The sequence below is a fragment of the Pararge aegeria genome, chromosome 10, assembly GCF_905163445.1.
Source record: "Pararge aegeria chromosome 10, ilParAegt1.1, whole genome shotgun sequence".
NCBI lineage: Eukaryota > Metazoa > Arthropoda > Insecta > Lepidoptera > Nymphalidae > Pararge > Pararge aegeria.
This window is the reverse complement of record NC_053189.1, coordinates 1,062,387-1,081,488: the sequence shown is the minus strand read 5'-3', so window position 1 is coordinate 1,081,488 and position 19,102 is coordinate 1,062,387. Positions and strand designations below refer to the sequence as shown.

Sequence of the window (19,102 nt, the reverse complement as noted above, 5' to 3'; positions counted from 1 at the left end):
GGAAAACATGTCGAAATTATGATAGCGAATAATGTGCGTATCTGACTTGGAGATGCACAGATAATGGCTTCAGCGATTGTCGTATCCCAATGACTATCGTTTTCTAATAACTTCAATTCTTCACATGCAGCACGATATGTTGGGAATATTACACCATTAACAGTTCGTAGTGACTCAAATGACGTTGGCCCACGCACATTTACCAGCAACAACCGCAAATAGAAACATTCATTATTCTTTGGATGAACTGTATACATACGACCAAGAGCATCAGTAGAACGCACATCTGGATACCCAGGAACCGCATCGCCTTGCTTCCGTCTTTGAAAATTCTTCGATGAAGCATTCCAAGTATAATAACGTGGCATCTCCGAGTAAAGCAAAGTTCGTGCAAACTGATCGCTTTGGCAGATTGCAAAAAAACTGGTCAATGTAGTTGCTGGAGGTGTTTCAGCACGTTGCGTAGCATTCGAAGCCGTGAAATATACTCGTTGACCATTCTCCAGATGCACCGCCAAATGCGTAACAGTAGGATGACGTTCGTGAATGGGAAATGCGAATATACGCCAAATCGCTTCATTACAGTTCACATAACGACCAACTTGATAGCGTGAAATTTCATCGTTGGTATTCGAGGATTGCAATCCAAAAACCGCCATATCACTGCCTTTCGTGACATATTTGCAAATATATTTTATGGACTTAACTGAATTGCAGTATTCAACGTTGCAATGTGTCTTGAACGATTTAGAAATAAGTGGCGAATATGGAACAATCCAACTGTTGTCGACAACGAAATCCATTCTTTTCACTTTCGTTGTGACAGTTCGACCGTTGTCATCTGGTGATCGACGCCGATACAGCGGATAACCATCATTGCCAGTGACAGTCTCCGCCGTTAATTTCCGTGGATATCGTTTAGAGCACTTTCCATCGACCATGCAAGGTGAATGGGGATTGATGGCACCACACGGTCCATGAATCATATTAGTAGTAACAACATCATGTAGGTCTGGATCGACTTCATAATCAGGAATCTCAGCACATATGATATCATCTATTTGGTCAGGCTGAATTCTTTCCACTAACCAAATAAGAATGTGTGCGTGCGGCAGGCCTCGCTTTTGCCATTCGATTGAATACATCCAGCATCGAGTATCTCCAAAGACGCGTTGTTTAACAATAAAGTTCATCAGGGACCGAATTTTTTGCCTGAATATACGTGCTGTGATGTCGTGTCTATCACTTGATGTTTGTCCGGGAAGCAGCAATTGAGTAATTTCTATCCATTTTGGATTACAGGTAAAAGTAATAAAGAGATCGGGCCGACCGTAATGACGAACATATGTCATTGCATCTTGTGCATATTCATGCATATGACGTGGACTACCAATGTATGTCGCCGGCAGAATAGTTAATCGACCAATATTAGCTGCATTTCCTTCAGTATTAACTGCATCACGTAAATGGATGTACTCCTCAGAACGCAGTTTGGCTTGGTTCAACCTAATGAATGTTAAACGTTCCGTTTCTATTTTTACATACATGTCAACGCAATACTGCTGAAACAATCGACGAAACCGCAGCAAATAGTTGTCAGCATTTTGACGAATCATCAAACGATATGCGTAATAATTCATTGAGCTAACTTTCTTTGTAGTTTCTTCACCTGAAATTAAAAATTTGATAATTAACCATTTCAAAGGCAAATTTTAAAGGCAAACAATACAGACATTAACCATTTTTTTAATAAGCATTATTTTAAATCAGTGTCTTTCACAAATAAATGAAATAAATTATGATACTGATACTCACCATTCAATGGATTTTTCATTTTAATATTAAAATAATATCCATCTTCTCCTTGCCAAAACATCAGCGGGTATTGCAATGTGTCATATGATCGATGAGTTTCAGATATTTGTTGCAGTTGCCCAGTATCGCGACGTGTAAGCACAATATCGCGTTTTTCCAATTGTTCACCAACAATCAGGATGGCAACTTCGTCTACTGTTGGAGCATTAAATGTCCTTTCGTGTGTTCCAGATGGTCGTTTATCTGCTTTGATAACAACTTTATAGTCATCACTTGGCATGCGCTCTAAAGCACTCTTAAACAACCTGACCAACGCATGATGTTCATGAAGCAGACACTGCAAGTCTTGAAGAATTGCTCGCTTCATTCCTGCATTGATCTCTAGGCGTCGATCAAGTTGTTCTTCCATGTTGCCCATGAAATATATTTGTAAAAATTTATTCTGTGTATCTTCGAAAGGTAGTAATGATCCAAATCGATGATGAATCTGTCCTTGTATCTACAAAATAAAAACCAGACAGTATTAACTGGGTTATAAACACTTTTTTCGGTGGGAGAGTAGAGTTCAGAATTAGCAAATATACTACATAGGTACCAATAGATAAAGTAAGTTATTCTTTAACTACATTCTATATAAGTACAAAAATAAATACCTTAAATGTCGGATTAAATCCCCGTTCTTCGATAATATCTGCCCCAAATGACGTCATCTGGAAACAACCATTGTATTTTTGAGTATTTGCAAGAAAGTGGCGTGATTCTTGTGTTTCGCCACAAAGCAATGAATACAATGGCTCAGGTGGCGGAGTCAACAATGGCAATTTCACTTTACCATTAAGGCAGCATAATCCAGGCGTTTCTCCGGAAAACTTTAATGCACCACAATACTCGCAAACTACGTCCATTTGCCCAATGCAAACGCTAGGATGCAAGCTGTAATCATTGCTGCAATCGTATTGAAACGCTGCTCGATTCAAATCAGCACTTGATAAATATCTTGTTCTGCGTCGCAAATTATCTATTTGTTGACCTCTGTTGTTCGCTCGACGATTCTGCATTGCCAACCGAGCTGTTTCACGGGCTGCTTCACTTTGCTCTCGTGATTGAGAAGCACGAAGTCGAGCCATACTATCGCGGCGCTGTTCACGTGCAATTTCTTGTTCTTCTTCAGTCCTTTCATTTGCAGTATTTCGTATTCTTCTTGCATCACGGCTTTGTCGGGAAAGATTCGATCGTCTTGGTCGCGGCATTATTAATTAAACTTCACTTCACCTAAAAACTTAAATTTTTAACCATACCGAGTTTTATAGTTCACTTCACTGTTTATACGAATGGGCAATTGGGCAATAATGTTAATTATTTATTTAATAGAAATAGTTATATTATTGATTTCTTACAAATATCAAATAGTCATCCATACGTCATTACATAGCTGTCATTATACGTCAATTTTGTTATTCCAAGTCTGATTCTTTTTTGTTATACCACGTTTTATAGTGACTGACGTTACATGTCAAGTCACACGGGAATGATGTCGAACGGGATAAAAAGTATCCTATGTCCTTCTCCTGGCTCTAAACTACCTCCCTGCCAATTTTCAGCTAAATCGGTTCAGCCGTTCTTGAGTTATAAGTGAAGTAACTAACACGACTTTCTTTTATATATATAGATATGAATTACAGTGCAGAGCTCCCAACTATATAAGACCAAATTTTTCTAACAGTGCATGTTACCAGTGATGACTTACGGACCTAGTCCGTAAGTCATCACTGGTAACTACCGTAACGTGGTCGCTTACTAACCGTAAACGTGGTCGCTTACTATGGGCCTCAAAAAAGGCTCAGAGTCACTCAGCAAGGATGGGGAGACCTATGTTAGGAGTATATTATAATGCCTATGCAAACAGTCGACTCGAATGCCTATGGAAACCGACATAATTTAGTGACAATATTATCGTCTTGGAAAGGTACAAAAGTAATTCATAGGGTTTAGTAAATGTTTTTATAACGTCATTCAAAAGGTAATTTTGTATGTAAACCGATGCATGCGTTTAAACAATGTGCTAAAACACATTTATCTATTTCACCGAGGTTACTAAACAATTGATGATTTTTTTAGTAACAAGGTTGCTACACACACGAGAATAGTTATAGTAGAAATGATGACGATCAACTACTGAGTTTCTTATCGGATTCTTCTCGGTAGATTCTGCCTTCACTCACGGCACTTCAAACAACCTGACTTGTCGTTTCTAAAGTGTTTATATTTTAGGCCTTCTTGAGTTAAATAAATTTATTAATTTTAAATTTTATAGGTAGTAACTAGTAGGTATTTATAATAGAGACCTAAGTTTACTTTCAGTTGGACTTATCGCGCGGTCGATCTTATCTCTCGATCACGAATAGCCACTTTGGTATTACTGGCCTTCCTGTTGATACTAGCTTACTGCGAGAATGGTGTACGAATATAAATCAATAGTTAGTTGGCGAGATCTTTTGCGTGGAACTTTTGATTTCTTACAAGAGAAGCTTTTGAGCGCCGGTTGGTGCAGTGGGCAGCGACTCTGTTTTCGAAATCCAAGGCCGTGGGTTCAATTCCCACAACTGGAGATTTTTATGTGATAAACATGAACGTTTTACAGTGTCTGGGTTGTTATCTGTATATTATAAGTATTTATGTGTATGCTATCTTAGTACCCATAACACAAGCTACGGTTACTATACTTTAGGGCGGGATGGCGGTTACGGTTACTTTTGGGACTATTGTTGTAGTATATTTATTTATTTACATTTTGCCTATGCAGCATAGATAATGAGGGATGCTTCGTTTAATTCACTACAATTTTGACTAAAATGCCTAAGTTAAAAAAATGTGTTAAAACGAGTTTAGTTATGTACTAAGCAACTGATATTTTTTTTAATGCCAAGGTTTTTTGACAGCAGCTGGCACCGCATTCATATCTCGCGAGATAGAATAATGAATGTTTAGATAGAATTTATGTGGAAAAGAGTATCGGAATATTTTTGGTAGAATCCGCCACCCGAACCTGTGGTAGAGTCGCTACAAATAGACAGACTAGTCGTTTCAAAAGTGTAAGCTTTTTCAGCCATTGAAATATATGTTATATTAAAGCAAATAACCCTAATCGGCTGCTACGCAGTATCGTGCCGCAACGTTATATCGCTCGGTAGCACATCTTTGTCGGTAGAGTGGTAACTAGCCACTGCTGAAGCACCTCACCAGGCTAGGCCATAGAATATTCAGAAATTATAATTTCCTGGAAGCCTTACCATTGAGTACGAGATCGACTTCACTTTCGGGCGGCGAGTTTGAATCCCAGCACGCACCTCTAATTTTTCTAAGTCATGTGCGTTTTAAGTATTTCAAATATCACTTGCTTCAACGGTGAAGGAAAACATCGTGGGGAAACCTGCATGCCCGAGAGTTCTACATCATTCTCAAAGGTGTGTGGAGTCCACCAATCTGCACTGGACCAGCGTGGTTGATTACGGCCTTACGCCTTCTCATTGTTGGAAGAGACCCGTGCTCTGTAGTGGACCGGTTGTGGGTTAATGTGATGATGATCGTGATGATAGTTTCCTGCACCGGTAAATACAAAGTCAGTAGATGTCCGACGAGGTGGACAGATTATGACATCAATCGAGTCACAGGGAGCTGCTGGACCCAAGCAGAATAAGACTGTCGTGGACGTCCATTTGTTTGACATAATGATAATTTCCTTTCACTTATAAGTCCAAAGCGCTCACTCAGGGAGGTCGGTTTTTTTAAACATTATGAGATCGTGTCTAATATGTATGAAAATACCTATTATGTCATGAACGTGTGTTTCTCGGGTCACGGGTCTGCCAGAGCGTGTGTCGCGGCTGGACACACACTGGGCTGGATTTGTTTAAACTTTTATTGGACGTGGCCGCTCGCGTCACGTGTTATGACGTCTTATCTCTCCAATGTTGTTCATTAAATCGTGATCGCGGCGGGAGGAAACACACTTAAACGGTTTTATCGGAGATAAGCCTGGATATTTTAGGAGAGTCAGGCAGTTTAGGAACTTACTTTCCTCTCAGTTTTCGGGTAAGAATGTTATAACAATGGACAGGGTACGGTTATTACAATCATCTAAATCAAGCGATGCGGTTTTAACTTTATTACGGATACAACACAATTATTATTTTCTATTTGTTATTATTAAAAAGCGGCGATAAAAAAACCAATTACCCTATTTTAAAACTTAAAAAGTAAGCTACAATTAAAATAAAAATTTATTAGAGAATAGAGATAAAAAGTGAAGAAATATTAAAAGAAATAGTTCATTTTTTTTTAAATAATCCTATTTCATTATATTTTACAACCAATTGTGAAATATAATGAAATAAGAATTATTATTGATCTACATTCACACCGTCTTCTTACAACGTGAAGCCCATCCGCTTACTATAATAAACTTAGTTCATCCTCATCATTTTTCATTTCATTTAAGGTTGCATTTTAAGAGAAGCGTTAATAACCTTTCGAGGAGCTTTTCTTCCAAATAAGAATTTAGCATTTTCTTAAAATTTCTTCCTAACATGATAAGTTCTCTTGGCTCACTTTGCTTTGATTTTTACGCTCTAAATTCCTAAGAGAAAAGATTACGGATGTTAATGATGCGTATGCGTTTGTACAACCCCGCCTCTCTCGCGCAGTATGGCACGGCGTCTGTCAGTGAGCGTGGTGGGTTCGCGCGTGTCAGAGGTCGCGACCGGCCGCCGCCCGACACGTTGAAGCAAATAATTTGACTCGTTCCGTCTTGACATAATGCAGCGGACAGCGCGCGGTTAAATAGACATTAGGAAAAAGAAAAAGTGAACGTTTAATAGAGCCTTAATGGCTCAGTGGAAGAATTCTCAATCCCTAAGAGTATTTCAAACACTCAGAAAGATCATCATAAACATTGCTTAAACAACGGATTCAACGGGTACATACCACGATAATATTTTTGGATGTGCCGATATTTCGACCCAGTTGTATGGATCGTGGTCACGATGGGACTGCGTAGGTACGAGATGTCAAGTCGGATGTCACGGGCAGAATCTGACTACCCGTTTTAGTGTTCTTTTTGTCGGGTCCATGCAACTGGGTCGAGATATCGAGAAATCCAAAAATATCATCGTGGTATGTACACGTTCAACTATATTTAAGAAATGTTGGTTAGCCAAGAAAATCTTTGTTTAAAATCTTTAATCATCATTAAAATCAACCTGCAGTGCTGGAAGTTCGTTCTTCATCCGCATTTATTACGCCTTTTTACAAATCCCTTGGGAGCGGCTTTTTTCGCTTGTTACTCTAAGTCCTTACAACTAACTCTATGCCTTAAATTGATTTGTTGCTTCGTTAGGGCATAAAGGAAGGGCAAACAAGCAAACCAAAATACAAACACACTTTCGCATTTATAATATTAGTACGGGTGAAAGTTATGTTGGAAAACTTTATAACTAAGACTTATTCTTCTTCTTAGAGTCCTTCAACACTAGATGGTGCATAGGGCCGAGACTACTTTTTTCTATCCAGAACTATCCCGAGCTGTAGACTTAAGCATTTTTCAAGATAACTTAGAAGCCTTCATTTCCACATCCAGAAACCGCTTCCATGTTGCCTTTGACCTTCCAAATTTTCGTTTGCCCCCACAAATATTGGGCTGGCCTTTTCCAAGACATCAGCAATAAAATAGCGAGTGTTTCGATCTTACTTAAAATAGTGTAAATAAATATAAAACTTTTTAAAGTTGAGAAATCAATATCGAAAAGGTTTATGGTTTAAATAATTTACTCATGGTTTAAACTTCATTTACCATCCTTAAGGGGAAATTAACTTAGTATTTGAAAAAATGGGTTTGAATTTGAATCATACACTGATGGGTGATAGTTGTACTAGTGACAAACGACAAGACACCGGGAGGTAACTTTGCATCGTTCTAGTCCATGTTGGGCTGAAGTGTATCGATAATACAATCGCATTTAAATCGAAATACCCACCAACTCAAAGTCATTAACATTGATTGTTATTCAAATATAATTTTAATGGTATCTGTAAAACTATTTATTAATTAAATAATATTTATAAGCGTATTTGTATAAAACCTAATCAATTTAATAAAATATCTGGCCAATATGAGTTTATAGTTATCAAAAGTTTAATTATTTACCCACTTTGCAAATTACTGTAACAAGTTACTGTAAAATTAGCATATGGCAACGCATTTAACGTTCAAATTTGAAAATTCATTTCCACTAAGGCACATTCATTTACTCTGCAGTTGTGAAACCAATCGTAGTCCAATATTTCTATTTGCAGTGTTACTCTACCACAGGTTTAGAAGATAGACTCTACCGAAAATAAGCCGTCAAGAAAATCAGAAGGTTCTCTTTAATATTAAAAAGATAAAACATTTATTATTAACATTCAGATTCCTATTTTGCGAGAGAAAGCGAAGAGTTTTCCAAGCATCGTCCATTCCGTCATTAAGTACACGCGTTAGAAGTTATACTTCTTTGGCGGAACAAGGTGAAAATCTTTTCAATAATTTTATCTTTCGCCTTATTCTACGTTTGTAGAAAAAACGACACTAACCATAAAAAAAAGGTATTAATTACATTAAAAGTTTTATTATAACGCATTATCTAGTTCTAGTTCTAGTTCTCATTATCGAACAACAAATTTTAACTCAAAATTAAAATTTGAGATTTTTGTACAATTGTATCAATTCAATCACTGGAATGAGCCCTCAGAGTTTGACAATTGAAAATGTACACTGTCAAACCTTTTTTTGAAAAACTAAAATGCTGACCTTCAGGGTGTTAGCTTTTTGTGACGGTAACGCGCCAAAACAAATATAACTTCAAAAAATTATCAATTGTATAGTGACCCGCAGTAAATAAATAAAGGTTTTTTAACACATAGCGTAAACTCAATGCATCCCTCTTAAGACCACTCGTATATACACTCGTGCGTATAAATTACTGCATCTTAGAAAACTGACGGTATTCTCCAGTAACTTGCTTTGTTGAGATAAGGATAGAGGAAAGGCTATCGCGGCAAAAGTGTCAATCGCACGGGAAATCAGAAATTCCACGCCAAGGAAATCGCGGGCAATCGCTACTATATTATAACCCAATGAGATATTTTTGGGATTTACAATCTGCCAATCATTAAACAGATAAAAAAATATGGAATTACTTGTTAATTAAATATTTCTTTATTCAAATAGGCCTAAATAGTTTGAATTTTGCGTTCCTACACACAAGGTTTGTACATGCTAGCAAGATGATGAAGCACCGAAGGCTCCGAACGCGCCCGGTCTAAGAAGAAGACCTCAGCAAACTTATTCGGGTTTTATTTTCTATATCCCCATCTCGCATTAACATTTAAAACTATTTAAAAGGCAAACTAGTTAGTGATAGTTCATATCCAAGCATTTCTTTAACATATCGTTAACATAATCCTAAATACTATAGTAAGACTTTTCTTACTTTCCTACGTATACATTTTTCTATATAAATCTTGAACTTTTTGTGACTGTAAGCAAGGCTAGCACGGGTAGGATACAATTATATCCCCGGGAAAAGGATAAAAATGTATCTTCTCCAACAGCTTAATCAACTCTCAGAGCACTGGCGCACAAGTGGAAATAATATCCAAATAATATAATATGTAATAATAAACGGGGGTAAACTTTTCCTATTCCACGTTCCCGTGCTTTAGCAGGTGGACACACCAATTATATACCTTGTCAGGGGATATAATCGGGGGATATAATTTTTTTCTCCTGCCTGAACCATCAGGGCTGCTGTATGAAGCCTACTGTACTGCAATATTGAATATTTATTATTCAGATTATAATTGGTTGCAACTATTTCTGCTCCATGCTTGCCTTGGACGTATTAAATTGTTTTAACCAGCCTGTCAATCGATACTTATCGAAACAAAACTTGTGACATATTCATTCAAAGAATATTAAGCCCGTGGGAAGTTATAAAGATGTTATTAGTTTTTTTAACTGTGTTGTATTTTTAAATTCCCTCCACATATTTCTACTACCCGTCCTCTTTCTATGATTTATATTCAATATAGACAAATAAGTGGTGATAGCGCAGTGAGTAGGAGCTCGACTTAACTTTCGGGGGGCCGAGTTCGATTTTTCTTTAATTTTCTTATCTCGAAAGTGGTGTAAATAAAATATTGATGAGAAAAGTTTATTCTGCATTGGTTTAATTTCTTGGTCAAACCCCGGAATCGAACCCAGGGTCTTGTGATCCGTATTCGAGCATCCACTAGACCTATAAGGGAGGTATAGAAATTAATTATACCGAGGATAGTTAAAAAAATTAAGTATAACTAAGAGGCCCACCTACGTAATCCGCATAACATGTCTGTCGTCAACACAAAGTAGCGCAAGTTTAGTCTAATTACCATACTCGCACGCTTGCTGCTTGAGGAAGGAATTAATTACTGAGCTGGCCGGGACCCACTATTAAATACTTAACAATGATAACATTTATTACTCAATATTAGATCTACCTTTGCCTAAGTTTTAAACAATGTATTAAAAACATTTTATTTATCGTGGTTAGGCACAACACGCTCGGTGAATTCCTTAACGACAAGGCTGCTTGGAATCCGCTCCGCTCTCATCTCGCAAAAGATATAAATTCTTTGAAGATCGTGAAACTATATTATGATTTTGCAAAAGCAATCTGCTGAGTTTGCCGGCTTTTCTCGGTACAATCGGCCTTCCCAACCGGTGGTAGAGTCACTACAAACCGACTAATCTATCGTTTCAAAAGTGCTTATAAACTAGGCCTACTTGAATTAAATGAATTTCTAATCACAGACTTAAAAAAGGAGGAGGACTTCAATACGAATGTATGTACTGTTTTTTTTTAAATTGGTTTTATTCCGATTACTCTGTCAATTATCTGTATATTATAAGTATTTATGTGTATATTCATAAAAAAATATTCATCAGCTATCTCAGTACCCATAACACAAGCTACGCTTACTTTGGGGCTAGATGGCGATGTGTGTACTTATTTTCGTTTCGTATTTATTTATTTATTTATTTATTATAAACCAAATTTGATATTTCTTGTTTTGTTTGTTATGTCATACCTCAGAGGTGAACATTTTCATTTGGTGAAGATCTATTGGAAGGATCCTTGAAAAATCGAATTTTTGATTTAAAATTAAATCGAAATCAATTAGAACACGCACCGATTTGAATATTTGCTAATGTGACTAGCATTTTTTTTCGAAAAGCACCAGTTAGACAAGTGATTATGAAGACCTCGGATGTCCACCGGAAATATATCTACAACAATATTACAAGGGTAGCACTTCCTGGTATAAATGGTATATTTATGCTCGTCACAATAAAGCTGATGGTGAAGTATCGGAGGAATTCGTCAACCGTTAAAAAAATCGGGGAAAGCAATATTTTGTAAAAGTTGACATTTGGTTATTACAACTTCGATATAATTGCAAGCTTACCACTAAAAGCGCGGAAAAAATATTTTCTACATTTTTAAGCTTGTACCCAATGCCAACTAAAATGTAGAGTAAACCGCATACAAATTATATGTATACTTAGCAATTATACATTTTACTTGGCTTAAAAATGTTGTAGGAAATATATTATATTTCTTGCTTTTTAGTTGTTTACACTAAACAACTAAAGCCGTTTTTTTTATAAATATGATGTTATTTAACTTATGATAATATTTTTTATTACTAAAGTTATCCGAATAAAATTTCGTTAACTTTGCTTCAGTAGTTTTTTCAATCAACTTTAATTGTCATTATGAAATATATTGACGTTCTTATTGTTTTGAATAGCATTTAATGTGCTTTAAAAATTATAATTATTTTCTTTTTCTTCCAAAGCCAACTCTATTGGCTTTGGAAGGCTCTGTCAGTTCTTTAAAAATATATCATCAACTTAACATTTTGGTGGAAAGATAGCTGCTGTTACTTTAGAACAAACATAAAATATTCTATTAACGAATACTTTTATGTCAGTGTTTATTAAGTATCTAGTTGTTAAAATTTTAAGTGGTAAATAGTGAAATGTAAAATAAACTCCTAGTGATATAAGTAAATGGAAGGCCAGAAAGTAGTATGACACTATTCTCATGTACGAGGATAAACAATAAAAATGTACACAACTAAAGTATTAAAATGTGTTCTATTCGATAATAAATAACATAGCTTGTAGGACCGAAAGACGTTGGAGTCCCAGACCCCTATGAGGTGACATCAAGCGAGTCCCAGGGACTCAAGCAGCTCAAGACAAGACTATTTGAAATTCCCTACAAAAGAGCTATGTCCAGCAATAGACGTCCATTGGTTGCCAAAACATAGAATAGGAGGCAAACTTACCTGAAGGTTTGGGAACATTCCGTTTAACTTGCATCCACTTATAAGTAGGCACGGCCGCGTGAGATGAGTGCGCCTGGTGCCCCAGGTGGTGACTCTGCATATCCCCCTCTCTTGGAAAGCCTTCTCTTAACCCCCCGAATTCATCCTTAGGTGTATAAGGGTCGAAATCACCACAAGGTAGCGGGGACCCGGCATGGTTATACTGCATGCTCGAGTCATCCACAAAATGCATATTGTACTTGGTCTCCAAGTAATGGTTGTCTAGTTTGTGCTCATGCATATGCATTTCCTCAGGTCTGGGTAGCTCCTCTCTGTGCTTGAAAGCTTCGGGATGAGGTGGTAAAGGATGAATGGGATAGTTTTGCTGCAGTTCACCATAGTCCAAATTTGTGTAACATAAACCCGTGTCTGTAGCTATCACTGGGGCGGCCTCATGCGCTTGGTTGTGAATTATAGGTTCGAAGTAGGGGGTAGGTTCGTAATAACCCTCATGGTACTCGTACGGGGGTTGGTAAGCTGCCCCCTGTTGGTAGTACTCGGCGCTGTACCCATTCTGCTGATTGTTGTACATCCCGACGTCCATAGTCATCATGTTTGTCACAACGTCTATCGATATCGGTATTACATTACACACATCACTACGCCTCGAGAGGCAAGTCCCGTCCCGTTTCGCGATCGAATTATGGTGGAACAAACTAGGGTCGTAACGTTACGATATCGATCGACCGCTCGTCAGGTGAACCGAGGAACACTGATCGCGTTCAAACTAATTTTACACACATAAAAATACGTATTTTTCGTCTCTATCTCACCGTTAAAGAAATATATAGGTGGAAAGGGACGGGGTAACGCGATAATCTACAGTTTAGTGATGCAACTCGACGATAAGCGGATAAGAAAACGTGATTTTTAAATGGAAAGACGCGTTAACCGTCACGGTTAGAGTGCTTATTAAAATATTTACGAGAACGCGGCCAAACGTGTCGGCCGCGAGCAGGTAGAGCGACGTTCTGAAAAGTTAGGCTTAAGTGAGGGCGGGGCCGTAATAAAAGGAGGAGTCTTGGGGCTGGCGACGACCAATGAAATGGTTAACTTTAATTCTATATTTTCCATTGGTCGGTCCGAGATAATAGTTGCGAATCTTGGAGGCTGTATGGAAGCTGATGTTTTTTATTTACTTCGTTCCGTGTTGAATGGCCCGGGTGTCCGTTTACGCGAAATGCTTTAATTTATCCGTATGACGTAAATCGATTTGGAGGTGTGAACTGTTGTTTTTTTTTTTCCTTTTCGTTTGTCGTTGTTTAGTTTTGCAGTTTTATTTCAGCTCGTATTTTCTTTTATTGGACGTTTTTTGCATTTGCTACCTAACAAGAATGTATGTGTTAAAGTACCTAAAACTATGATTGGTTGGGGTAGAGAGTTATACAAAAATTCATGATTAATGTTACACGATTTCTATTTGAAGATTTTTCCTTCAAATAAAAAGGTTAAAAGGTACCATTATAATTATTGCTCAGGGATGCTCTGGCAGTTTACTGAGTATCTTTCCTACAGCGGCAGTAAGATGGCATCTTGTTGAGGTAATAGCATTACATAGTGGCATACTATGAGATAAGGGACTATATAGGTGTTTTGAGGTCATGATTCTTGTTATTTAGGTAATACGATATGCAAAAATGGAACCGACGCGCTTAGTGAGTAGAAATCCCACATGACTTGATCCCAGCAATTCAGGCATTTTAAAGCATCTGTGCGTTTCTTACCACTTATAACTTCAGTACCTACACTTAAGGGAAAAACAAATGGGCATTTTCTTAACTATAAGTGCGTCTCAAACACCCAACCTTTGTTTGTATACTGCCTTTGTTGAACGCTATTGTTGAATCGATGTTTATAAAATTTGGCACTCATGTAGCTTGGATCATAGTGCTGGGCATACGATAATATTTATCCCGGAAAAACAGCTGGTAAAAGTTTCCCCGTCGAATTAAAAAAATAGCATTCGTTACCTACGCATCGCTTGACCGCATCTTATCTTGATGAAATTTTAAATGAAATAGTTCTCATCCTGACGGATTTTCATAGGAAACATTTTATAAATACTTAGTAAAAGGTATAGGGTTTCTGCGGATTTACAAAGACCAAAAAAAACCGGATGAAGTCACGGACTGCAGCTATGCAGCTAGTACCTACCTACCATATACTTAGATCAGGGCGCGTTTGGAAGCCTCGTAGCTTTAGTTTTAAGTTTAAGAATGTAGTTATCACCTACACTCACTACTATGTACGCATTTTGTTTGTAATCAACGCATGATAACTGCTATCTCTGTGCCTAAATGAATAAAGAAATATTTGACTTTGACTTTCACTCAAAGACAAGGTTACTTATAGTTCACTCTCATCTCCCACAAGATGAAAGAGAAATGATTGTTATTGTATACTGTCGAAGTTAGTAGAGAGCAACTGATAAGATCCTTTCTAGTTTATCTTCAGAAGAATCTTTTTTTTATATCTAATGAATAACGGACGAAGCAGATGGCCCACCTGATGGTAAGTGGAAACTATCGCCTATAAACAGACCACCACTTTACACGGCGTTTAAGGAGTACGTCCTGAAACCTGCCGCCATGAGTCCATCAAATTGAGGCGTAGGTTTTAAGCCTCATTTACCTGTAATGGTACACCCTTCGGACCGCAACACAGCTTTGCAACACTGCTGCTTAGCGGCAGAAAAAAACATGGCACTAGAACTTCCCCTTCTACTAATCTGCAAATCTGTGGTAGAGACATTATATGTAGACTTGACGTTTCAAAACTACTTACTTATAAAGTCAGCCTACTAGAATGAAATTTGAATTTGTATTTGGCAAAAAATGAAATGAATTAATTTGTGTGAATATGTGATACTTTGCACAAACCAAACATAGCTCCATCTTAGAGTAGGTACAACTGATGGTGGATTGAGTTAAGAAGTTCCAAGATAATAATTTTGATGATGAAAGTATTCCTTATAATACTTCCATACTCCCGAACTGTAGAATGTAGATACGTAATCTATCTAAGTACCTACCAACACATTAGTTATAATTGACTCTAGATCGCTACACTTCTGCAGGTTAGCTCAGGCAGGAGACAAAAATTATATCCCCCAATTATATCCCCTGACAAGAATTATAATTAAGGTTTCCTGCTAAAGCACGGGAACAGGGAATAGAAGAAGCTTACCCCAAAAATTAAAAAAATCATTTATTTCAAGTAGGCCTAATATAAGCACTTTTGAATCGTCAAGTCTGTCTGTGTGTAGTGACTCTACCACCGGATCGGAAGGCAGATTCTACCGAGAAGAAGCCGGCAAGAAACTCAGCAGTTGCTCTTTTCCAATATCAACAAATTAACATTATTCATTTTTCTATCTTGTGAGGTATGAAAGCGGAGCCGGATGCTTCCAAGCAACCTTGTCATTAAGAAATTTATCAATTGTATAATAATCTCGATGTAATAAATGTGTTTTAACACATTCTTTAAACTTATGCATTGGTAGGTCCAAAATTACCTATTATTATGTATATTATATGGATATTTAACCACTTGTGCGCCAGTGCTGTTAAGGTTGATTAAGCTGTGGGAGAAGATAAATTTTTATACTTTTCCCGGGTAGATAATTGTCTCCTGCCCATGCTGGCCTTGCAGCGAGAGAATTTTCCACTCTTCTTAATTTATTTTTATTCCACTACAATTTAGCCCTTGACTGCAATCCTGGTGGTAAGCGAGGATGCTAAGATGGTAGCGGGCTAACCTGTTAGGGAGTATGGTAGTCATACCCCTAATCGGTTTCTACGCGACATCGCATTAAAACACTAAATCGCTTAGCGGCACGTCTTTGTCGGTAGAGTGGTAACTAGCCACGGCCGAAGCCTCCCACTAGACCAGGCCAGAGAAAATTCATAAATTATAAGTATAGATAGACTATCAAACGATTTGTTCGTATCCTTCAAACAAGAAGCTGAACGCCCACTTGTTTCATTCAACCTGGTCTTGAACCATCAATTGCGCAAGCGAAACCTGCATACCCGGAGATGCGGCTGTAGATGTGGCTGTGTGATAGTGTGGTTGAGCCAGTAGAGCTTTTTGTGCGAAAGCTCTTTCGGGGAGTACCTACTTTCTGACGCCAAGCAGTATTACTGTGCTCCGGTCTCAATCGCATGGTTTTCGGTGCAATTATAGGCACGTTAGGCCTAAGACAAGGTACAAAGTCCTGTTCTGTAACTCTGTACCTGTTCGCATGCCCTGCGATATGTTGATCCGTTTATAAGCGATGATGAACCATCTACATTGTCGCTCAATTATAAATATTAAAAACATGCTTATGGCTGTAATTTACCGTATCATTAGTAAGGAAGCGGTGATAGCCTAGTGGTGAAAGCGTTTATAGCACAGCGGTTAGGACATCGGCGTCACGTTAGGATCCCAGTAGGCACATCTGAAATAGAATCTCAAACAAAGTGATGCTACAACCTCAACACAAGATGTTACAGTAAATTTATAAAGTGGGTAAATAATTAAACTTTTGTTAACTATAAATTCATATATATTTATTTCATATTTATTTATGAAGTTTTGTTTTAAGTGGTATTTTGATAAAAATACGACTGCATTATCGATGCACCGCAGTCCTACATGGACTCGAACGATGCAAATATACCTCCCGGTATCGTAGTGGTTTATCACTTAGTACTCTATTTCCACCTTCAAAAGTGGAAATAACCACATCGCGGCCATTTCTTCTACAAAGAATAGACAAACAAAACTACCTAACTTTTCTAAGTTATATGCGTTTTAAGTATGCAATACAAAATATCATTTGCTTCAACGGTGAAGGAAATCATCGCGAAAACCTGCCAGCCTAAAAGTACCTACTCCATAATGTTTTCAAATGCGTATGAAATCTACTAATCCGCTAAGCCAGGGTGTTGACTATAGCCTGAAACCTTCTCACTCTGAGAGGAAACCTGTGCCCTGGGCCAGTAATGGGTTGAAATGATGATGATATGAAAAGGCTTGAGGTAACTCTGCTTGCTATAAAGAGAAGGCCGAAGTATCTTACGTGAATCATAGATATCATCCTAGATAGTGAAGGGTAAATTTAATTGTCTACACTCAACGCGTCACCCAATGTTCTCCTCACTGACAGAAATGAGATGATTCCGATCTACGAGCCGGTCATCGTGCTGCGGACGTCGCCACACCAGCAGTTGACAAGATAACATACCCGCCAGCACGCAGATGCGTAGCTTTTATTGAAATTACATTAAGGTATAAAATGGTAAAGCGATTTTTAGATTGCTTCAGTGACAGATCCAGGGTTGGCACCCACCCTTGAGTCTCATGTAGATTTTATCAGTCTCCGTTTCCCGACGTGAACCATAACTAATAACAAGAGTTAATCATTTTGCAACTTCATAGTTATGTAACATAGAAACAATAAATTTGTAAGCCTAAGCCTAAAGCCTAAAGCCTAAAACCTAAGTAATAAAGAATAAAACGTTCTACACATGAAAGAAGATGATGTATGACTGCAAGTGGCATTCTAATTTTTTTTCTGCTTGTGTCACCTCAATGTTCTAGCTTTATAGGTATTCGATTTCTAGACGAAACAGAGACGACAACCCTAGGCGTGTGATGAAACAAGAGTTACACAAGTAGATCGTATTTTAAAGCAATAGGGTCTATATTTGCGTGGCTAGACAAGTTTATAATAGAGGATATTTTAATGAGGTTGGACGTGTTAATGCTCTAGACGAGGCAGATAACGCAATGTAACAGATGATGGTGATAGGGATGTACATGTCTAGCTGAACTAATATATGTTTTTATACGATTATAAGTTAGTTCTTCACTGCTAGTATCGTATTTAACTTGGCAACTTTTCTGCTAATTGTTATTTGAAGAGAATGTGCAGCCACTCATGTCAAATCAAATGTTTTGTACGGTGTAACAGTTCAAAACAAACAGTACAAAGATGCATATAACCCCAAATAAATCAAATGTATAGAAACTTTACATATTTGACACGACGACATAAAAGACTGCCGCGAATTAAATCAACCCCCACCCCCTTATATCGTCCAACCATTTGTGGCTCGGACGTTCTGGAGATCTCTTCCCAACGATTTCACCTTCTAGTACAAGTCTTGGGAAGGAAAACTACCTCCTCCAACCTCTACCTCTTTGTAGGTGTTCTTTCAAAACATGGGCGTTTATGTTTTTTAAGCTAAAAAAAGAAACCAAAAATTAGGGTTCAAAACACTGTCCCCTAAACAATCGATATAATTTATCGACTCCGCGTCCCCCTATCCGCTCTGCGTATTCAATTAAGTTGTTGAGAGCTGTATTCTCTCTCTCATGCTCTTGAGTCCACGGTGTATGTGTGTCTCCCTCGAACATCAACGGAAGCACTCGTTATAAGCCAATGATCATGATAGGGGCAGTGGCGAAGGGTTAAGGTTATTGTTTTTTTCATATCCAAGTATTATAGAAAGAGAGCCGGTGGAAAAAAGGTTGCCATGTTTATTTGTCACGTAGATACAGTTTCCTAATAAAATGATCTTATATAAATTTGTCAATTTACGGTATAGACCTCTGCGGTTGGATTCATGTTCGTGTATAGGGATTTCTATGCTACATCTTGTACCACCTGTGTCCAGCAGCTCTTTTCGGTTTGTTTTATGTCCTTGTTAAATATACGACCTAGGTTTACGGTCCTTCTGTCCTATTGTCACTGGAACCCCCAGTGACAATAGGACAGAAGGACTGGAATGGTGGAAAGGTGGAATATAAATTGGAAAAATAATTTTAT

The 19,102-nt window shown here is 37.8% G+C and overlaps 1 protein-coding gene across 1 annotated transcript in view; it reads right to left on the bottom strand.

The window, feature by feature from the left end:
- Positions 1–12,914, bottom strand: part of LOC120626878 (homeobox protein Hox-B1b-like) — a 67,815-nt gene extending 54,901 nt beyond the window's left edge. Inside the window, exon 1 of the mRNA XM_039894661.1 lies at positions 12,247–12,914. Within this exon, the coding sequence (XP_039750595.1) occupies positions 12,247–12,838 (592 nt within the window). The 5' untranslated portion in view covers positions 12,839–12,914. The remainder of the gene's footprint in view (positions 1–12,246) is intronic.
- Positions 12,915–19,102: the final 6,188 nt, after the last annotated feature.